Source organism: Prionailurus bengalensis, chromosome A2 (genome assembly GCF_016509475.1).
Source record: "Prionailurus bengalensis isolate Pbe53 chromosome A2, Fcat_Pben_1.1_paternal_pri, whole genome shotgun sequence".
Taxonomy (NCBI): Eukaryota; Metazoa; Chordata; class Mammalia; order Carnivora; family Felidae; genus Prionailurus; species Prionailurus bengalensis.
The window spans coordinates 150,204,287-150,225,993 of NC_057348.1; the positions used below are offsets into that span (position 1 = coordinate 150,204,287).

Sequence of the window (21,707 nt, forward strand, 5' to 3'; positions counted from 1 at the left end):
CTGGAGGTTGGGGTGGTCAGCGAAGAGGCTGAGCTTGACGGGAGCAACAGGCTCGGCCAGACGCGCTGTGCCGCTAGGGGGAGCCCGCGAAACGGCCGCTAGAAGGAGCCTCCAGGGTGTAAAAAAAATTACGTTTCCAGTTAAGAATGGCAAACTGGGTAATTTAATTTTTTTAAGTTTATTTTTGAGAGAGAGACCATGAGCGGGGGTGGGGGGGGGGGTGGGGGCGTAAGGGCAGAGACAGAGGATCCCAGGCGAGCTTTGCATTGAAAGCGCAGAGCCCAAGGTGGGCTCGAAACCACCAAGTGAGATCAGGACCCGAGCTGAAGTCGACGCTTTACCCACGGAGCCACCAAGGGGCCCCTGGGCACATTTAATTTCGTTCCTTCTCAAAAACCCACAAAAATCATTTCTGGTTTGTTTGTTGTTGTTGTTGTTGTTTTCACCACTTTTGTTTCTGAAGACAAAGCTGCAAGGCTGAGAAGAGGAAAGGAGACGATCTGGGAAGCTGTAAAATAGACCAGTTTTAAACTCTCAAAAATAACAGGAAGGCCAGATGGAATGGAATAAAGCTTTCAAAATTATACAGGCAAATTATTTTCGCCTAAAATTCTGTACTCGATCGACCTTTGATTGATCAAGTTTAAGGGCAGGATAAACACTAAATGGATAAAAGCCTTTGATACCCGCAATAAGAACTCCAGCACAGGACAGGGGCAGAGGGAATCCCTGGGGTGGTGGGGAGGGTCCTTCAGGAGGACTGCTGGGTGCCGGGTGTCAAGACCCAGCCCGGCGCAGACGTGGGTTCAAGGGCGCTGGGGGAGCTTTTCTCAGGAAGAGGTCAAGCACCACCCATACACATTTCTTGAAAAAAGATTTAAGTATTGAGGGTTGCATCGGTAGTAAGTACATAGAAATCCAAGCAAACACAGAATTAAGACAATTATCTCCAGAGAAGACTAACAGACCGGGCGGGAATCACAATTTTCTACAGGACTCCACTGCTGTGTGTGGTATTTACATAGTTACAATAGTGCAGACGCTGGATATTGATTTAAGCAAAATCTTAATATAACCAGTTTGGAAGGAGGAGGAAGATAAGACTCATGCTTGTGGACAGGGAATCAGGGAGAAGAAAGCTGAGAGTCAGTAGATGATGCCTGAAACTGAGAAACCGGAGAGCACGGAGACAAGCAGGTAGGTTATTTTGAGAACTGGGGTAAACACCTGAAGAATCCGCTTACCCAGGTGAAAGTGCTTGGCTCTGGAGAAGAAGGGAGAATGCGGTCGCTGCTTTTCACAACGAACTTTGAAAAGTTTGGCTCTCTTACAACTATGTGCATTGGAACCTGTACTGAATGTATAAATATATGTTTCTCCCCCTCTTCCACTACATCCCCTTACTCACCGGTGTTTAATTTTCAGAGTAACTACTTTATATTCGTACCGAAAAGTTCCTTTTGTCTCTGCCTTGAAGGCATTACCAAGAAGGTTACTCTCAATATTTAGAAATTCTGCTTTTAAATAGTAACAGCTGCGGGGGCGCCTGGGCGGTTGGTCCAGCGGCCGACTCTGACTTCAGCTCAGGTCATCAAGGCACACTTTGCGAGACTGAGCCCCGAGGTGGGGCTGTCAGCCTGCTTGGGATTCTCCCTCTGCCCCTCCCCTAGTAACAGCTGCCATCATGACCTGCCCAGCACTGAGTGCCCAGCACTTCCACACTCTCTCTGGGTTCCCACAACAGCCACGCTTCCATTTCACGGGTGAGAAACTCACGCTCAGCTTGGTTAAATAATTTGCTCCTCTGTAGCTGGGAGCCCTGACCCCAAAGCCTTGTCAGACCTCATCTTTCTAGGGTTTGAGTTTAAAGGAACTCCAAAGGGGAAAACATGTGGCAGTTCAAAGAACTCCTGGGGGGTAGGGTGGGGGGTGGGGAGGGGGGGGAAGGACGGGGAGGGAAGAGGAACCCGAAGAAACCCGCCAGGCCAGGCGTTCTGCAGTATTACTAGGGCAGCTTCTACTGACTTAACCAAGCCTGGCTCCAAATTGGAGTTCCCAGCTGGTCATGTGGGCAAAGGAAGCAATTTTTAAACTCTGGCCGGGAGCCCCTGTGGTTACAAAATAAAAGCTTGGTTCTGCTCTTATTCTGAAGGAAGAGATGTTCCCGCTGCTCCTGCACCGGCCCAAACACCCCCCTGGCGAGGACGCTAAGCCCACAAGGTTTTGTGGCCAGAGAAGCTCGGATTCCTGAAAAGGAGGGGACAGAGGGCCTGAGTGCTTCCCAGTGGGGGGTGGGGGTGGGGGGGGACCCGGGTCGGGATCTTAGACCAGATGATCTTAAAGGCCCCTTCTGAGTAAAACTGGAGGTCGTGTTTACTCGGAGTCTAAATCACTGGGAGCTTTGAGAGTGTCCTGGGCAGTTCCCTTTCCGGAGCTGTCGTGTGACAGCGTCAGGACCCTTACCTGGCTCCTTGGGTCAACTGGTCGGGCGGCTCGGGCGTGGGTAAAGTACGCGATCTGGTGAACAACAACAACGTTGTTTACGTTCCCTTTTTCTGAAAAGTCACGAGCCACCGGCAAGTGAGGAAATGAAAGTGAAATCAGCTGATGTGACACCAGTCGGCGGCATCAGTGCCCTGACCTTCAGCGAGCTGTTTACTTGGGCACAACTGCAAGCGCGAGCGGGCGGGAACCCCGGGCCGGCCTCCGGCCGCCCTTCCCCTCTCCACCGGCCTCGGCTCCGTCTCCGGAGCCTGGCGTTAGGAAGCCAGCGAGAAAGGACACTCCGCCAAACCTGACTCCCTGCCCGTCCTCTTTACGAGCGCCTGTGCGTTCTGCCTCTTGTTCGTAAGTACCCACCCTGCGTGGAGCGCAGCTGGCCTGCGTCTGGGCTCAGCGTGGGCTCCGGCCTTTCGCGTCCTAGCGGGGCCACGCCGCCGGGCCGTGTCCGCACACCCGCTCCCACCCCCCCTCCCACCCCCCCCCCCCCCCCCGTGACCTCGGGTGCCGCTCTGCCCTCCTTCCCTCGGCTCCCGCCACCATCATCCTGGGGGGCTGCGGCCCCCAAGATGGTGAGGGGACTGCCAGCGCACCCGGTTAGAAACACACGGCGATGGGGGCGCCTGGGTGGCTCGGTGGGTTAAGTGTCCCACTTGGCCTCAGGTCATGATCTCACAGTTCGTGCGTTCCAGCCCCGGGTCGGGCTCAGTGCTGACAGCTCAGAGCCTGGAGCCTGCTTCGGATTCTGTGCCTCCTTCCCTCTCTGCCCCTCCCCTGCTTGCTCTCTCTCAAAAATAAATAAACATTAAAAAATAATAATTAAAAGGAACACACAGGGATAACCTGGCGACAGGGTGTTGCAAGGTCTGTGCAAATAGATGTTTATGGCCCGAGGGGCGGGTTGCTCATCAGAAACGGGCAGCCAGACAGAAGCAGGTCACTGACTTGAAGTGGCTCGACTATTACTATTCCGAGTTACAGAAACACCCTGAGTGCTTAAAACATACACCGCGAGTTGAGATTGTCAGAAAGACCGGTGTTCTTGACTCAGAATTGAACGGGGTCTAACATATTCAGAGCCTGTCATTAGACTACAGCGCTTCTCATGCCCGCCAGTGCTGATCTTAAAATATTTTCTTAAATACGGACTGTTTCCTTAATAACTTCCGTTATACTTCTTCACCTGTAAAATCAAAGGTTCCTTTGGGAAAGACACACACACACACACACACACACACACACACACACACATTATGTGATTCCTTCTTTCCTTCTCGACTCCTGACAACTAATGTGCATTTCTCAGTATCTTCTTCCAACACCCCAACCCTCGCCAAGCCCCAGACCTAAGAATCTGTTCATAAGACATCCCTTTCGATTCTGCACGTAATGCCCTTTCTCAGGTTCTCGCCAGCCGACTCCTGCCTTACCTTACCTGATCATGAAGTCCGTTTGTGTTTGTTTTCTGCATTTCACTTTTACATAAATGCAACACATAATTCTGGAAATGTTTTTCAGGCAAAAAGAGAACAGTTGTTCACAATGCCACCACCCAGAGACAGATGCATTAACATTTTAGAATGTTCCCTTAGTCTCCTTCCTGCAGTCATACTCTATTAGTGTGATTTTAGACTGGCTTTTCTAAAGTCTGCAGTCTCACCACTTTGGTGCGTCACAGTTTAATTCCAATGGTGGGCATTCAAGCTGCTTCCCGTTTTTCGCAAGATGCGGTGATGAACATTCCTGTGTATAAACCATTGATTGCATTTCTGATTGCTGCCTTGGGGTAAACCCCTAAGTGGAATTACCAGGCCAAAAAGATAGGACTATCTTTTAGTTTTAAGGGTTTCCATGCATATTGCCAAATCGCCTCCTGGAAAGTTTGCGCAAATGTTTACGGGTCACTTGGGCCACTGTCACCGTCACCGTATGACAAGGCTAGCCTTGCCACGAGCTAGGTGCCATCCAAAGTTCTTAGCCGCAGTTTTGATACAGAAACTCACAGGTTATTTGACTTGGCTTTTCTTTGCTTGTGCTACAAAGGCATAGACGTTTTTTCTCATGTTAATGAGATATAGTGATTTATATAATAAGAATATATATTTGGACTTTGTTGCCCTTGCTGGCACAGAGCTCCTAAAACCCTTGGAACATTAGAAGTGTGAACAGCAATAAAGGTGTCTTCTTTATTCATTAACAAGCTCCTTCCAGCCGCGTCTGGGTTTATGCTAATGAGCTGACTTTTGGAAAGTCCCTATAGACGGGGGTTTGTTTGTGGGAGAAAGAGCCTTGCGATTAGAGGGTCTTGTGATCAGAGGGTCGGAACTTTTAGCCCCACCCCCCACAACCTCCAGGGAGGCAGACTGGCTGGAGATTCAGTCACCAACACCCGGGGATTCATTTCGCCAGTCGGGCCCTGGTGACTAAGCCTTGGTCAGGAGCCGGGAAGGAGGAAGGGGGAACGGCTTTCGGGACCGAACCCTTAGCCCCAGGATCTGACACTCTCGTCCTGTAGATAATGTCAGAATTGGCTTAAATAGTAGGACACCCGCTGGTGTCACGGAGAACTGCTTGGTGGAGGCAAACGCCCACACATTTGGTAGAAATATGACAGCTACACTCACCTACTTGGCAGCCCTTCCCTGAAATCTCTGTTCCTTGTCCGTTTTGACGGACGGTTAATGTTTTTCTTACTCGTTTGTATGCATATTTGACATATTGGTAATATTAGTCATTTCATATCTGTTGCAGATGCTTTCCACACTCGTTGGCTTTTACTTTTATTAGTTTGTTTTCGTTATACGGAAATGTGTCTTTCTTTTAAATAGTTAACTCTGCACTTTTTTTTTTTTGTTATTTCAGTGTGCTTTTAAGCGCAAAGCGTTCCTTCTCATTTGTAATCGAATCTGGACTTGTTTTTAGATCTTTTTTTTCCCTCTGTTCATGGCATTTCACTCTTGGATCCATGTGACGTTCATTTTGGTATGTGAGCTGGACGTGAGGACTTAAACTAGTTTTGCTTTCAGGAAGCTAATCGACGGCTTCCGCACCCGTTCATGAAAAACCTTCCAGCGAACTCTAATACTTTGGCCACGTATTAACCCCGTATGTGTGGCTTTTCTGAGACACTCCACTCTTGAGCTGTCCATCCCGGTAGCCGTGGGGGGGTACCGTTCTGGGGGCTGGGGCCCAATCTCGCCCCCGTCATCTCTAGGAATCTGCCCGGGAGCTGGGTACCGCGACTACTTCAGTGACTCTAGCCTGCCACGGGCCTCAAAATGGTACGCCCGAAAGTGACTTCACAAGCATTAACAAGCGTCTGCAAATGTCATCTTCCGGCACGTGGGCTGTATGTTCTCATTAGCAACTGAGATCTTCAGAGCTGTACTCGGCGCCCCTGGGTCACGCCACCTCAGCGTTCTCGGCCCTGTCAAAGGACAAAACGGAAACAATTGAGTGATGAGCTTACCCTTCCTTTATCTGAGGGAAGACAAGCCGTGGATTGGGGGAGTACAGCGCCTCCCAAGCATGGAGCAGTCTGGCAGGATTTGGGGCAAGAGCCAGTTGTGTAGAGAGGCAGCAACGTGGGAAAGAATGGGCACGATTGGCCGGGAGGTCGGGGTTTCCTTCGAAGGCGGGCAGGTCCTGTTTTCTAGGGTAAGGTGCTGGGGGGGGGGGGGGGGGGTTGGGTTTCCCTGACAGGTGTTTCACATGACTTAGGCTTAGAACTGTGACACGGGCTGGGCCACCAGGGCCGCCTCCATTTTGTGGTCCCGGTACAGGAATTCACTTTGTCAGCCCCAACCTGGACTTCAACAGACTTTGGGAGGTGAGCCCTGGGTCCCCCGCGCTTTTGTGGAGAGGTACCCTCTGTCCGCTGGGCAGCAGTGGGGCAGTGGAGGTACCGACGGCCAAGTCCCCGGGCAGAGCGGAGAGCGGCAGGAACCGCAGCCTCGGCCCCCTCCTCAGGCAGCCGGACAACCGGGAGGCAGAGGCCGCAGCTGACGCCAGCAGGGTGATGAGGCAAAGACTGGTCAGAGTGACCGAAGACTGGCTTTCTGAGGTTCCCGAAACTGGCCTTGAAGGGTAGAGGGGGAAGGCCCCTAGCATCTGCTACTCAATTTAGCTTCGATCTGCTTTCTTTGAGTTAATCTGCATGTGTTTTGAAGCCCTTTCTGATGTATTACAAGCTTGCTGGGGAAGAAGCCTCTCTCAGAAGCCTCTCTCGAAAGACCTCTTGCAAAACTGAAGGTCCGAGTCTTTGGGTCTATTATTCTTTGCCTCCCCTTCTTCCAACGGTTGCGTGCCAGCCACGTCCAAGTAGGCCTGGGTGCTTGCCGAGGGCCCAGCCGGCAGGACGGGTGTGAGGTGACCCCTGGCCTCCGCGCGTCTGTCCTGGCTCACAGATCTGTCTGTGCGCTCAGCCCGCCGCCGTCTGGGCGCCTAGAGCCTCGTGTCTGAGGGAAGAGGGACAGGAGTTAATAGAACACTCGGGTCGAGCGATGAAATCCACACCTCTCACCCTGGCCTACAAGGCCCCCAGGGACCTGGATCCCCTCCCCTCAGTCACGGGGCTGCAGCCACCCCGGCCCCGGAAATCTGATCCTCTCCCAGGCCGGTGTTTATAACAGCCGCACTGTCTCCCTGGAGGGCTCTTGCCCAGGCCCAACTCGGGATGGCTCTGTCACATCCCTCGGGCCTCAAACAAATGTCTCCTCTGCACACAGGCCTTCCCTGACCCACTAATCTAGACTCACGGCTTCCAGCACCTTCTCTCCTTTGTTTCATCCTGTTGGTTTCCTTCCCAAATCTTTTCAAAACTTGGAATGGTCTTTTTAAAAGTACACCACTGGTGTTTGTGTCCTCAACCGGAAGGCAAGCTCATGAGGCCAGGCTCCTGGTTTGCCCTGAGAGCTACTGATTCCACAGGGCCTACGGCTCAGGGAACTCTCCAAAACGTGCCTTTCGTGGAGTCACAAGATGAAACCCTGGCCTCCTCAGTAGAAGGGGGGCTGTGAATGTCTATTGGGATTGCAGGAGAGGGCTGGGCAGGAGAACCAAGAGTGACAGCCAAAGGCTGTCCTGCCTTCTGGTACTGCTTACCCTCAAACTCTGCTCTGGGTCCTTAGCTTCCCATAAGCTAGCTGTGGAGTCCCGCCACTAAAAACCAAGTGAGGAGGGGCGCCTGGGTGGCTCAGTCAGTTGGGCATCTGACTTCGGCTCAGGTCGTGATTTCACAGTTCGTAAGTTCGAGCCCCGCGTCGGGCTCCGTGCTGACGGCTCGGAGGCTGGGGCCTGCTTCCGATTCTGTGTCTCCCTCCCTCTCTGCCCCTCCCCCGCTCACGCTCTGTCTGTCTCAGAAATGAATAAAATAAACATTTAAAAAAATGCTTAAACATTAAACAAACAAAAACACCAAGTAAGGACGGGTCCAAGACGCAGGCGCGTTCTTGTGGTGAAGGATTTTTTCTCCCTCTAGATGTTTTATGTTTTGACCCTCGTTCCCAGCTGCATCATCTGCCCGCCGAGGCTAACAAGCAACAAAACAAACGAACAAAGAGCTAGTTACCATTCACGGAACCGCTGAAACGGTCCACGTCCGTGGCTCCGTGTTCGTGGAGGTCTGGAGACGGACGGTTCTGACCCTGCGTGGCGGTCTCGTGGCGTGGTCGTGCTTCTGCTGGTGAAGCTGCTTTTCGTTTCCCTGGCACAGGCAAGCCAACCCGAATGTCACGCGCTGCCTACAAAGCTGCCCTCCGGCCTGGCCGGCCTCAGAGCGCGGGCGACCCCCGAGGGCTGCCTCCGCACCTTTGGGACGCACCACCGCGGGCCGGTTGTGAAAAATGAGAACCTGGGCCCATGCTTCTGCCAGAGGAAACATGACACATTTCCCTTTCTTCTTCCCTTTTTATTTCTGTCAGAGCCGCACCCACACCGCCAGCCACCCTGTCCTGCGTGTGTTCGGCGGGGAGGTTTTCGGCAGGGCCGCTGGCTGCTCGGCTCAGACCCTGTTCTGGCTTTATCCGGACTCTTTCTTCCCCCTGCTTTGCTGCTCTCTCCCCCTTGGTGCCGCACCCCCAGCCCCCCTCCCCTCGCTCCTCCCTCACCTCCCTTTTCTCCACAAGTCAGGGCTCCGGTTGGCAGAGGGGGCCGGCCCAGCGCACCCGGCCTACGGGTGGGCGTGGAGACAGTTGCCACACCTCAGTCTCGCCACAGCCCCCGGGGACAGGCCAGCGACAGGGTCCGGACGGGGAGCAGGTGCCGGAGGCCGAGCCGGGTGCTGCTCGAGCTCACGGGCCCTGAGCCCAGGCGCTCGGCCCCTGGGTCCACGCCCTTCCCCGCCACCTGTGGCGGCCGCATCAGCGTCCAAGGGCACAAAAGACAGCTCCCTGGGGCGCGGGTCCCCCAGCGGAGCTCTGCCGCTGGACGCAGGCACCGTCTGTCTCCTCTAGGGCCGCACCGCGGCCGGGCTCCCTTCCCCGAGTTCCAGTTTCTTCTCCATGACAATAATGACTGACACAGGACTTACTAGGTCACGTTCCGTGTGCTGTTCATAAGCTACAAGATAAATTCTATTGTAGCCATTTTACAGATGGGAATGTTAGGCGCTGGGGTGTTAAGTCAATGGCAGAACTGGGATTGGAACCCAGGACACACAGCTGCAGAGTGTATGCCCAGAACAGTCATTCTACATGGCCTCCACCGCACGAAGAGCCAACAACGACAACAGCGTCCGCCAGGCCTCAGCGGGCACGCGCACAATTCAGTGGAGGCAGGTTCTAGATGATTACGACCAGCCTGCCTGATGGACTGTCACTGGCCACTGGCCGGGGGACCTTGGGGAAGCTCCTGACCTTCACCGAGCCTCGGTTTTACTCCTCTGGAAGATGGGGATGGCAATCGTAAACCTGCTCCCACAGGGTTGTCGTAAGAACTTAATAAAATGGTACCTACTGAGTGCTCGGCACAGGGCCTGGCACAGAGTAAATGCCCAAAGAGCTTCTGAAATCTGTTTTCAACTATTAATCAACTCTCAGTCAAACTCGATTTCTCCCTGGACGCCTTCACTGGTCAAAGAGAATTCTCAGAGCAACTTCTTCCCTCTGTTGTCCCCTAGAGCTCTCTTAAATCACGAGTGAAAAGGAAGGCCGGGAGATGAATTTACAACTAGTAACCACCCCATCAGCTCGCTGTTTTTTCTTTCAAGCTTCTGTTCTGTTCTGGCAACAAAATGATACCATCAGTTTCTACCAGGCAGTCCTGGGGGCCCCGGTAGGGACCGCTCGTGGGTGGGTGTGCCCTTGACCTCCGCTGTCCCCACATCTCATGTCATCATCAGGGCTCTCGGTGTGCGGCTCTCACAGCTGTAGGCCTACGTGATGTTATCTGAGAGACAGGAGAATCCTGTAGAGAGCTCACATTTAGAAACCGGGAAGAAGAGGGAGGGGCCAGGAGGAGGAGGACCAGGACAGGGAAGCAGATGGAAAAAATCGACACAAGGAGGGGTCTGAGCAACTCTATGTGCCGTCGCTGACGTTCATTCAGTCACTCGCGTGTCCTTTAACAGACTTTTACTGAGTGCCTCCCGTGTGGCCCGTAGTCCCGGGCGTGGGGGACGTAACAGTGAAAGATAGGTCTTTGACAGATAAACAGACCAGCTAACCACAGACACATAAAGATGAGCATCAGATACAAGTCCTTGCCCTCATGGAGGTTACAGTCTACTGGGGACTGGGGTCGGGGGGGACAAGAAATGTTGAGAATGTTAGATGGCACCAGAGCTATGGGGAGAGAGCAGGAAAGGGGCACAGGCAGTGTGAGCTGTGGGGCCGGTGGAGGGGTTGTCACAGATGGAGATGCTAACCAGGGGTGGCCTCCGTAAGAAAGGGACAGTTGAGCAGAGAGGCCCAAGGGAGGCGTGTAATAACAGAAGAGCATTCCAGGCAGAGAAAATGTCAAGCATGGAAGTCCTGACTTGCCTTAAGTTCTTGGAAAATAAGGAAGAAGCCACTGTAACCGAAGCTGAGGGAGGGAGTGAGGGGCGAGGATAACAGGAGAGGTCCAAGAGGGGACAGTATCGAGGTGTCCTGTTCCTAAAGGAGCAGGAAGAATACCAGGTCGTCGTTGATGTTGCCGTGGAAAGAGGGCACCCTGGGCAGAAGTCATCCTTGGTAGCACATTCCGGAACATATACACCCCTCCAGGTAGAACATACGATATATTCCCGGTGGAAGAACTCAGAAGTTCCAGTCTAGTCCCCACGCTCCTGGAGGGGGACTCTGAAGGGGACGTTCTTCGTGGGTACTCCGTTCCCCTCCGCGGGGCTCACTCTGAGAGTTCACCAAACACTTAATGAGCGAAGTAGAATTTCCACAGGTGGTGAGTGAGCAGTTGCCTGGCATGAGAGACAGTCGCAGGGGGGCTGTGTGTGTATATATATATATATATATATACACACACAATATATATACACATATATTGTGTGTATATATATATACAATATATATATGTATATAATATATACAATATATACATATATATATTGTGTGTGTGTGTATATATATATATATATATATATATACACAATCACGTGGACGGGTATTCTCGCAGATCACAGACAGGTGCCAAGTATACTCCGGAGATGGAGACCAGAGCTACAAACCTGCCTCCGGGAAAGGGAACGAAGGCACTAGGACAGTTCGTAAAGTTCCTTTTGATTCTGTGACTCAGGAGAGCCATGGCACTTGAGGCGTCTTGAGAAGCAAGTGCCAACAGTAAGGGACGGTGATTCACAAACATCGCCACAGCGTTGTGTCCAGTCTTACAAAGTAATGTCCTAAAGTACGGGCAGCCACGAAAAACATCGTGCAGGAAACACTTCTCGTGACATAGGGACACGCTCACGCCGTAATGATGTTGACAAAGCGGGATGCAAACATACATATTCGCATGAGCCTGACCGTGTAAAACAACATGACGGAAGGAAATGCATTGAGAGTGGTGGTTTCTACAACCCAAAATTACAGATGAGTTTTGGTCATTCACATATTTTTCCACTTTTCTACAATCATCACGTGTGGCTGTCTTATAAACAGGAAAAAGTTCAGCTAAAAATGGCAGCAGTAACGCAGCAGCCTGCTGGTTCACCCTCTGAAGGAGGCAAGGCTCGTCATGAAAGAGAATTCAAAAGCTCGTGGTGGCGAGAACGAGATTATGTGGATTGTCAAAAGCCACGAAAGCCAGGGTGGGCTCTTAGGACAACAGAGAAGAGCGCCATGGGGTTTTCCAACGGAATGTCCAGAGGCATCCGCTACGAAATGTTCAGACGAAGAAGCTGTGACCAGCCTCCAGCCTCTCGGTCCCTGAGGTCCTGAAGTCTGTCCGGATGTCTGAGGGGACACGGGGAGCAGCCAGCCCAGCGCCATGCTGGGTGTGTCTGACACACGAAACACGGCCCCTCGCCTCAGGAAGCCTGCTGGCTTGTCAGGACACGCACACAAGATGTACACGCGCAATAACTGAGGGGTACCACAGGGCTTGGCTTTCCTTTTTCTTTAATTTTCTTTCTTTCCTTCCTTCCATCTTTCATTCTTTCTCTCTCTCTCTCCCCCCTCTTCCTGTCTTCTTTCTTTTTTTTTAAATTTTTTTTTTCAACGTTTATTTTTGGGACAGAGAGAGACAGAGCATGAACGGGGGAGGGGCAGAGAGAGAGGGAGACACAGAATCGGAAACAGGCTCCAGGCTCTGAGCCATCAGCCCAGAGCCTGACACGGGGCTCGAACTCACGGACCGCGAGATCGTGACCTGGCTGAAGTCGGACGCTTAACCGACTGTGCCACCCAGGCGCCCCCCTGTCTTCTTTCTTAACAAGAAGTTCCTTCTGTGTGTCAGGCACCATTCAGGGGATAAGATGGACGGCCAAGTGGATAAAGGGGGCAGGGATTAGTAGGATTTGGAGGCAGGGGGCAGGGCAAGACCTCAGGAGTTTCAGGGAGACTGAGAGAGAGGGCAGATGGGGTTGGGGGCCGCCTGAGCACAGCCAGAGTGGAGAGCACCGGGAGCAGGCGCCCCCTACAGAGAATTAACTGCCAGTACAAGTTCAAAGTTGCCCAGTGGCGCTGAGCCCCAAGCTCCAGGCGGTGGAGCTGAACTCTGTGCCTATAAAGACTGGGAACCAGGGGCGACCTCCTTCCCCATATTTGTGCTCCTGGGCTTCCCAGGTCCGGTTTTATTTTGTTTCACTCTCTAGTGAAACCCTCCCAAAGGGCAGTTGAGAGAAAGACAGGAAGTCAAAAACAAAGGCCGGTCGCCTGGGAGCCACAGCCAGAGTTGGCTGATACGATGTCCTCAGGCCGCCACGCCTTTTGAACCTGGCTCTGTCTTCAAGTCAAAAATGCTTAAAAATAGCGATTTTTTTGAACCCAAGTGTAACAGGCCTGAAATAGGGGCAAGAAGAGGGAACATCCACGTAAGGCCACCCGTACTCCCAACCAACGGAGGCAAGTCAAAGCTCATCTGCTACGGCACACGCGCACAAATCGGGGTTCCAGCCCTGGAAATCCATCTCGCGCCCTGAAACACCTAAACCCACTAAAAACGTAGATACAGGTTTCTACAAGCATTTGTGAAATACGAAACCGTACAGAACACCTACTGCTGGGGATGTTCCCGCACCGCGGGCTGGGCCAGCTAGAACTTCGGCTATGCTACTCTCACAACTCATGTACCAAAGACACCTTTCCACACCTGCTAAGCCTTGCTGTGGCAAGGCGGGTAGCGGGAGGTCCCAGGGCCTCCGCGGGATGGCCCTTCTCTGCCACCTCGGCGCTTCCCTGCCGAGCTCCCCTGAAGGAGAAGCCAGGGGCAGAGGCCCTTGGTGGACGGTGGCGACAGGAGTTCAAAACCTCACTGCAGGCACAGGTGTATGTTTCTGTTCTGACGGGCACCGGCCTCCCCCCAAGGTGCTGTCCCGGCTCTCGGTCAAAGGAGTTGCTTGCTGATAAATCTTTATTCTCATTGTCTGCACTGACTCAGGTCCTCTGAAGGGAGCCACCTGCTATAGAGTGAATCGCTGTGTCCTTCAAATTTCGTACGTTGAAACCTAACCTCCAAGGTGATGACAGTAGGAGGTGAGGCCTTTGGGAGGCGATGAGGTTGAGAGCAGAGCCCTCATGAATGAAATCAGTGCCCTTGTGAAAGAGGTCCCAGAAAAAAATAAAGGTGCCCCAGACAGCTTCCTGTCCCTTCCACCATGTGAGGACACTGGGGAAGGATGTCCCTCTACGAACCAAGAAGGGGGCACACCAGACACCAAATCAGCCAGTCCCTTGATCTTGGACTTCTCAGCCCCCGCCCCCCGAGCTGGGGGAAATAAATGTCTGTGGTAGTTGGTGCAGCGCCCTCTCCCTCAGCGGGGGCCATCTCCTCTTCCCTCACACTTGTTCTCTTTGTCCCTCGGGGCACTTCCTGTTCTAGCAGAACAGAGATGGGATGTGGTGGGACGCACCTTCCTTTCAGCCAGCGGAGGGAACGAGGGAGCGGCTGCTCCCTTCAGAAGCCGCCCCCCAGGGCTGGACACGTCCCCTGAGCCTCTCCCCGGGGCCACCGCTAGCTGGCTGCAGGAAACCACCTGGCACCCCAGGCTGGGTGCACTGACAGGATGGCCCTCTACCCTTTGTCCCCAGCACCTTGTGTCTTGGAAGGCTAGCGGCACTTTGGCCCACAAATGGCTATTTTGTTCGGTAGTCAAAACTTTACAAATACAAAGGTATCGCAGGCAGACTACTGTGGTAGAAGAGCAATTTGGAGAAGTCCTTCTGGTTAAAATCATAGTGAAAAGACTGTTCAAATACGATGAGGACGGTGTACGCTAGTCTACGGGGACTACAAGTAAGTTTTCTGCGGATCAATTTGGCAATATGCAGTAAGATCACGCAAAAGTATTTCTACCTTTGGCTCCACTTTAGATATCTAGCTGAAGGAAAAATCAGATTCCAACCAAGAATCATACAAACATCTTCCTTATCTGTCACTTATAATGGTAAAAATGGAAACAATCTGCCTAATGGCGTGACGGATAAATCTACGACACGAACTATCACACAGCCATTAAACATGTTTTTGCAGACTATGTAACAGCTTTGAAAAATGTGCATAATATTCAGCGAGAAAATCATTGTGGTCAACAGTGTGACTATTTAAAAACACATCAGCGCATAGGAAAAAAATATTGGTAAGAAATTAACAGTGGTTCTACGTACGTGGTGGGATAAGAGGTTATTTTTTATGTATTTTTTTCTTTTACGTATTATTTTCCAAGATTTCTATGATTCCTGTTCTCAGGAAAAAAATCGGAGACACTTAAAAGGTAGCGAGTGCTACTGTGTGATTTCATGAGCAGGTGGCCTCTTGCCTTCACCAAGTAATGACTCCCAGAGCAGGGCAGGTAAGCTCCCGGAGAAGTCTAGCAGACCTCGTCCCCCCCCCCCCCCCCCCAGCTTGTGTTAGAACAGGCTACAGGGCTTCTAGAACACACCAGTGCCCCAACCCAACCTGGAAGTTCTGATGTGCCGGGTCTGTGGCCCATTGACAGTAGTTCCCACAGCGCCCCCTGGGGGGGGCCCCTGTGCCTCTAGCGCCTTCCTCCTCCTTCAGGCCCCCAGGGACAGCGAGCCTCCTCCCTCACCCCAGACAAACCCACCCTCGAAAGGATCTGAGAAACTCCCTCACAAACATTTCCAGGGGCTTGTGGTGTTTAAAGGGCAGCAAAGCCTTTGTTCAAAGGGCATCCATCATTGTCACCGCTTTCCGGCACTCAGCGGCCTAGGGAGCCCCTCCTCCTGAACAAGGCCGGAGAGGGGGCTCGCGGTGACTTACCAAGTGCATCCCGCCTGCAGGCTCCCTCTGACTTCTTGTTCCCGCTGGGGTTGGAGGGAAGGCTGCCACAGGTGTTTATGGGATTCCAGAAGGGAGAAGGCGAGCTTGTGAGGAAACCGGGAGGGAGGCCGGACACTCACCGGTGTGACTTCCCTCAGGTGCCCCGGAAGGCGGCCCTGCAAAAGGGCAGGAGACTATGACCGTCCTAAGGCCAAGGCGGGGCAAGCAGCTGCTGTTCCTGGGCATCATGACAGTCACGGTGGCAGTCATCTTCCTGCTGTTCTACGCTCTCCTCTGGAAGGCTGGCAACCTCGTGGACTCACCCAACCTCAGAATCGGCTTCTACAACTTCTGCCTGTGGAACGAGGGCACCGGCTCCCTCCAGTGCCGCCAGTTCCCTGAGCTGGAGGCCCTGGGGGTGCCGCGGGTCGGCCTGGCCCTGGCCAGGCTCGGTGTGTACGGGGCCCTGGTCTTCACTCTCTTCGTCCCCCTGCCCCTCTTCCTGGCCTGGTGCAACAGTAACGAGGCAGAGTGGCGGCTGGCGGGGGGCTTCCTGGCGACGTCCTCCATGCTGCTGGCCAGCGGCCTGGGCCTCTTCCTCACCTACACGTGGAAGTGGATCCGGCTCTCCCTCCTGGAGCCTGGGTTTCTGGCTCTGGGCACTGCCCAGGCCTTACTCCTCCTCTTGCTTATGGCCACGTGTGTGTTCCCTCAGAGAGCAGAGGACAAGGTCAAGCTTGACAGCTGCTAGTTCTGTCGAGAGGCTCACGATGGCAAGAGTTCAGTTTGAACTATGCTCAGAGAAGGTGCCAGAAAACTCATGGGCTGGCATGTCTTCTCAGCCTGTTTCATAGCAAATGCCGGCCTCAAGCTCTGGCAGACGGGACCCACCACAGAGGAGGTGGGGGTACCCAGTGCCGAGAAGGCCAAGGGCACAGCAGTGGCAGCCGCGGTACCTGCGGCTTGTTAGCGTGGGGCTGTCCATCCTTTGGGACTTCCGAGGTTCCCAAGGACACACCACAAAAAGCTCATTGTCACGAGGACTCCTTTAACTGACATTAGGATTCCCATCACGAGGCCTGATTTCTAGGATAATTAGCCACATGTCACACTGGAACCAAGTGAAGGTTCATGGCAACAAAGGGGGGACGTTATGAGAGAGTGCACCTCAGCCTCCCTGGGGCGCTGGTTAGCAGGCTCCCCCTCCCTACGGTGGGTGTGAAGTGATGAGCCCGTCTCCCAAAGGCCCACGAGTGATCCCTGAGGGAGTCACTAAAGACAGAACACGTGGGCACAAAGACAAGCCTTGGTGGCTTTGAAGGTTCTCCCGAAGTCTCCCAGACCTGAAGCCAGACAGAGCAGGGGCGTCAGCTGGCAAATCGTTCCCAGCACGTGACCTGGGAGTTGGGAACACAAAACGCCGAATCCCTGGGCAGGAGGAAGGTGAAAAGAACTGAGGGGTTTCCATACAGATGTCGAGGCCTTCACTTCTCCACCCAGAATTGGAAAGGACATAAACACAGCTCACACACTAGGGAACTGTTTGTATTTTTCAGCACCTATATATTGGAAAACCTATACAGCAAATGACTGCCTTATTCTGTGCCTGTCAAAAACCACACTGAATAGAGTCAGAAACACGGACTCCGGTGTGATCTTGTCTTTAGGGTCTTCGCAGGGCTCCCGTCCCACTGGCGCTTTACAACTGCCCAGGGACTGAGGCTGAGCTGCCAAGTGGCAGGACGGTGGCTGCCTGGGGAAGGGGGGCTTCCGATCTGCACACGGAGTTTCAAGATCCCACACAGAGCAGAGCCCTGTGGGCGGGGCACCTGCCTGGGGGCGGGGGGGGGGGGGACTGCGCGAGTGACTGGAACTGTGTTCAGAACAGCCGTCCTCCTTAGGGAGAGATCAGGGGGACCAGACGGTGGAGATTCCAGTGCACTTAGCAGCAATGCCTCTTTTTCGCTGAAAATTATTAAGTTGGCTCTTCGGTTCACTAAGTTTGGCCACCATGTCCCCACCTTCCCTGGACCTGGAAGGCCAATAAAACCACGGCCTCCGAGTGGAGAAGGCAAGGCGCAGGGAGAAATTCTGACGGAAGCACATTTGGACTCCTCACTTGCACACACTCAACAGGGCAGCTCCCCAAGGAGGTGACTGCCTGCCAGGGAGGAGCGGACGAGGGGAGGAGCGGGAGCGGCTGGCAGGCCCCGGGCGGAGGGGAGGCCGGCTTCCTCCAGCGCTCTGGGTAGAAAGTCCTGGGAAGCCTGTCCGTTCAGCTGAAAAATATTTCCCTGACGTATTTTAACATGTCCTCGTCCTCCTCGGGGCTTCTGCTGCGGGCAGAGTCAGACCCCGCGGGCCCCTGAGGGCTGTGGCCTGGAGGAAGGGCGTCTTTCTCATCGTCCTCGTCCTCACTTCTCCCAGGAGAGCTCGGTGACGGTGACAAAGCGGAGTGGGCCCGGGACAGCTCTGGCTTATCAGCGCCAGCCGGGGTCAGTGGCTCCAAGGGCTGTTCCTGTTTCCGGGCCTGTGGGGTAGGAGAAATGAGGGGCAAAACAGACATCGTGCTATTTCCCGAATGAAATAACCGCCGGCGACGCAGAACACATGCGGAAGCCACTGTGAAGCGTGTGACCGGCTCGAGCACCGCCCCAAATCAGAGCCTCCCCCTCTCCATCCCCCCCTCCCCTGGCCACCCCTCACAGCTCCCGAAGAAGTCAAGACCCGCTTGGGAGAGAGGCGGGCAGGGGCCTGAGGAATGGCAGAGTGGAAAAGAAAAATAGGAAAAGCGTATCTGGAAAGGTGGGGGTGACAGAACGGAAGGACCACGGGTACAAAACTTGAGTGTGGGCCTACGTTCTGTCACTTATCGGCTGTGTAACTATGGGAAAGTCCCTGGGTGTTAATATCTTCATCTGTAAAATGGGACAGTAATACCTGCACTCACTATCACCGGGTTATTGCAAGGATTAAATGAGGCAACAACCTAGGAAAGCACCTGGTCAACTAGAAAGTACTCCACAACACTAAGGTGGCAGTTACTATTCGCTTCAAAAGCCAGGAGACTTGCGTGGCATTCGGCTGAGAAGTCCCCTCACCCACCTGAGACCCTCCAGAGGACGTAAGCGGTGAAAAACTTCCGTCCCCTCCACATACCACACACAGTCACCCAGAGAGAGCTGCTCTCCCACCCACGACCACTCCCTCCCCAGGGGTCCAGCCCCAAACATTCAGTGACACCGGACATGGGGAGAGGCCAAGGGGAAGCGCTAGACAAGGGACAGCTGGACGAAGGGGGATGACAGATGACAGGGCTCCCCAAGGCCAACTGAGAATGCAGGGCGTCTCTTTTATTGCCATTAACCAAGGGCCCGGTCCGGTTTCTGGTCGTGAGAGTAAGAAGAGACACAGTGGACTTTACCTCAATCAGTATCCCCAGGGCGACATCCACCATTTCGGCCTCACTCATGCAGTACACAGTCCTCGTGGCAGGAGGTCTGAAAGGAAGGCACGATGCTACAGATGGGGACAGACGGGTCTCGGGTCTCAGGTCTCACGAGGGGGCAGAAAGTGAGGGCAAGAGTCCCATTCCCGGGCCTCCCGATTTGCCACGTGCACCTCTGTGGGGCTGAAACCCCCGCCACCTCACCGCCACCTCACCGTTCTGCCCGCACCGCAAGACTCAGCCCCAGCAACTGTGACGCCTCCAAACCCTCCCTCCCTCCTCATTCCCCAGGACCCCGACGGGAAGTTGTCCCACCTTGCGGCAGCAGCCCTTGGCATTGCTGCCGATGTCCTCGCTTTCGGGGTCTTCACGGGCACCTTTCTCTTCTCGGCCACCTGGGCTGTCATCCATGTGGGAAGGACCCTCTTTTTATCCCCAGATTTGAAGGTTTCCATCTCTCTTTTCTCTCATGAAGGAAGACGAGTCAGGGCCCAGGCTTAATGGCTTGCTTTTCTAATTCAGGACGGGGAACCCCACGCTCATCCGACCGGGAACTTTAGGTCTGTTTGTCCTGCATGGGAGTCACGCTTGAAATCCTACAAAGAACAAAGTCCAGTGAGCTCTAATAAGCTGGAATACTTCCAGTCACCAGCTGAAATTACTGGTCAGGACAGGCCAGAGGTGGACAGCAGGCCCCAGGAGACTAAGATGGCCCATTCCCCTTCTCCCTGCCATCCAAGATGCTCGCTGTCCCCAGGGTGCCTAGCCTACCCTGAAAATCTCTCTCATGATCTCTCCCTCATCTCCCCAACTCCAGACTTCTCATTTCCTCTACCTTAGTGTGGTTACAGACAACTCCAAGACCATTGTGAGTCCCCGCAAGGTTTAAATGGCCAACACTCCCTCCCTTAATCCAAAAATACTTCTGGGTGGCCAGATTTTAGCCAGCAGTAGGGATTAGGAACCACAACCGGACCTGCTCCAGGAAGGAGGTAATCCAGAAGGTGCCCTGACAGCCTGTCTCATCTAACCTGGTCTCTCTTCTCCCCACCCCCACTTACCACCGCCACAGCCCCTCCCCCTACAGCTCAGTCCCCACCCAGGGACTCGGGGTGCAAGTCTCACCCTTCCACTTGGCAGTCCACTCTGAAAGCAGTCCAGCTCCGCCTAGGGAGGCTCTTACTGGAGCAGAGGTTTGCCTAGAAAAGGGTCAACCATGAATAAGCGATCCCTCTCTGAATCACAGTCATTTATTGCTCATCTTAGAAGACTGTTTACAACTTAAGGGAAAAAAAATGAGCATGACGTCATCCTAACCTGTCCGGCCAGAGGGCAGAGCTTGGCCAGTGTACCTGGTTGCTGTCAAAATTCAGGCAGTGATGACAGCCGACTGTTCCCACAACTACCCGAGCCCTGCTAACCGCCAGGCGCAGACACAGCCCCGCAGTCAGGCACACCGACATTTATTCCACCCGCAGGCAGATATTATCAAGCCCATTTTTACAAACGAGGAACTGACAGCAATGTGCCCAAGGTTCCAAAAAAAACGGAACGGCCAGCCAGGCCTCGCAGCCGGGTGCTGCAGGCCGAACCCTGTGCCTAAGGGCCGCCGCGCTGCCGGGGCTCTGAGAAGCGCAGAGGCCGGGCGCGGGGAGCCCGCGAAGCCGGGCAGAGCCCGCGCTACCTGGGTGAAACCCGGCCCCTCCGGCTCGTGACGTGCCCGGCGCTCCCCAAGCAAGGCCCGCCCCGCTCTCGGGGACCCTGCGCCACCGGGGCCGCGGCGAGACGCGTGCCAACCTGCGGGGGACGAGGGCGGAGCGGAAGCACGTGGATAGCCACGTGAGGCCTCGCCGGCCGCGGGAACGGCCGGGACCGCCTCCTCCGAGCCCGTAGGCTCGCGGGCCCCGTCGCTCGGATACGGCGGGGCGGAGCCGAGTCCCGGACCACGCGCCCCTCCGGCCCGGCCCTCCAGCCTCCCGGGCCCGCGCGCAGTTCTCGGTTTCCGGGGCGAGCCCGAGAGGCGGCGCGGGGCGGCTGCGCGGACCCACACCCCACCCACACCTGGCAGGCCGGAGGGACCCGGCTCGGCCCCGCGCGCACCTCCTCCGCCCCGCGCGGCCTCGCCACTTCCGGCCCCCGGCGCGCCCCCTGCAGGCAGCCCGCGCAGTCGGCGTCCCCGCCCCCAACCCGAGCGGGAGTCGCCAGCTGTCCCGGGGCCGCGACACTCTCTCCTTGACCCGGCTCTCGCTCTCGTCGGGCTCCTCTGAACCCTCATCTAGGCCCTGCCTCTGGAGCTTCCCTGCTCCTCTCTGCATTGTCCAATTTTCGCAAGCATCCTACCGAGTCATTTTAGCCAGGAGCCCCACCCTCCAATCCTGATCGCCCTCAAATTTGGGCGGGCTCCTCATTTTTCACCATTCCCCAGGTAATGTCGGATCGCCTAGATTGCCTTCAGCAAGAATCCTGGTTGCCGAGTTTAGCGAGTTCCAATCCTTCCCCTCCCCCCACCTCCCACGCCCCCTTTACCTTTGGTGATTCCTCTTAGCAGCTTTCCATCCACTCTTTGGCTATAAAGTCCCTTTCCCTCTTGTATTCAGAGTTAAGCCTGATGGCTCTCCCTTACTATAAAACCCAATTGTAATACACACCCTTGAATAAAGTCTGCCATTAAGTTTTTAACAAGTGTCAGTAATTTTCTATTTAATAGAATATTTTTTCTTTAACAGTCCCCAAACATGGCTCCAATTGAGGTCTGCTAGTCGGATTTTAATATTAGAGTGTCAATTCCTGAGCCCCCAAATCAGAAATTAGGGTGAGGGGAGGAGGGCCTGCATTTTTTTAAGGCTCAGGATTCCCACAGGGACCAAGTCCAACTCTCGCTGCT

General features: G+C 54.2%; 2 protein-coding genes and 2 long non-coding RNA genes across 15 annotated transcripts; 1 reads left to right on the top strand and 3 right to left on the bottom strand.

The window, feature by feature from the left end:
• Window positions 1-331: 331 nt before the first annotated feature.
• LOC122488321 lies at window positions 332-2,555 on the bottom strand. 2 transcript variants are annotated; one of them, XR_006298597.1, is made up of 3 exons: window positions 2,464-2,555; window positions 1,245-1,354; window positions 332-508 (listed from the first exon to the last, which is right to left on the bottom strand). It is a non-coding gene; the product is annotated as an uncharacterized LOC122488321 (long non-coding RNA). The 2 variants fall into 2 exon arrangements; XR_006298598.1 differs by having other exon boundaries at window positions 1,245-1,349; window positions 2,464-2,551.
• On the top strand, window positions 2,240-17,019 carry TMEM140 (transmembrane protein 140). 4 transcript variants are annotated; one of them, XM_043589617.1, is made up of 3 exons: window positions 2,240-2,847; window positions 14,842-14,944; window positions 15,534-17,019. In XM_043589617.1, exon 3 carries the CDS (start codon window positions 15,572-15,574, stop codon window positions 16,124-16,126), a length of 555 nt encoding a protein of 184 aa, XP_043445552.1. In that variant the 5' UTR covers window positions 2,240-2,847; window positions 14,842-14,944; window positions 15,534-15,571; the 3' UTR covers window positions 16,127-17,019. The 4 variants fall into 4 exon arrangements, 3 of the variants coding, with proteins under 3 accessions (XP_043445552.1, XP_043445551.1, XP_043445550.1); XM_043589616.1 differs by lacking the exon at window positions 14,842-14,944 and having other exon boundaries at window positions 2,244-2,847; XR_006298596.1 differs by lacking the exons at window positions 14,842-14,944; window positions 15,534-17,019 and adding an exon at window positions 7,748-7,759 and having other exon boundaries at window positions 2,732-2,847.
• LOC122488322 lies at window positions 5,318-7,740 on the bottom strand. The gene is made up of 2 exons (XR_006298599.1): window positions 7,603-7,740; window positions 5,318-6,956 (listed from the first exon to the last, which is right to left on the bottom strand). It is a non-coding gene; the product is annotated as an uncharacterized LOC122488322 (long non-coding RNA).
• Window positions 16,903-20,947, bottom strand: CYREN (cell cycle regulator of NHEJ). Of its 8 annotated transcripts, none has more exons than XM_043589609.1 (5): window positions 20,885-20,947; window positions 19,949-20,022; window positions 19,139-19,419; window positions 18,800-18,875; window positions 16,903-17,905 (listed from the first exon to the last, which is right to left on the bottom strand). In XM_043589609.1, exons 3-5 carry the CDS (start codon window positions 19,276-19,278, stop codon window positions 17,651-17,653), a joined length of 471 nt encoding a protein of 156 aa, XP_043445544.1. In that variant the 5' UTR covers window positions 19,279-19,419; window positions 19,949-20,022; window positions 20,885-20,947; the 3' UTR covers window positions 16,903-17,650. The 8 variants fall into 8 exon arrangements, with proteins under 8 accessions (XP_043445544.1, XP_043445548.1, XP_043445543.1 ...); XM_043589613.1 differs by lacking the exon at window positions 20,885-20,947 and adding an exon at window positions 20,621-20,821 and having other exon boundaries at window positions 19,139-19,292; XM_043589608.1 differs by lacking the exon at window positions 20,885-20,947 and adding an exon at window positions 20,621-20,819.
• Between the last annotated feature and the right edge of the window lie 760 nt (window positions 20,948-21,707).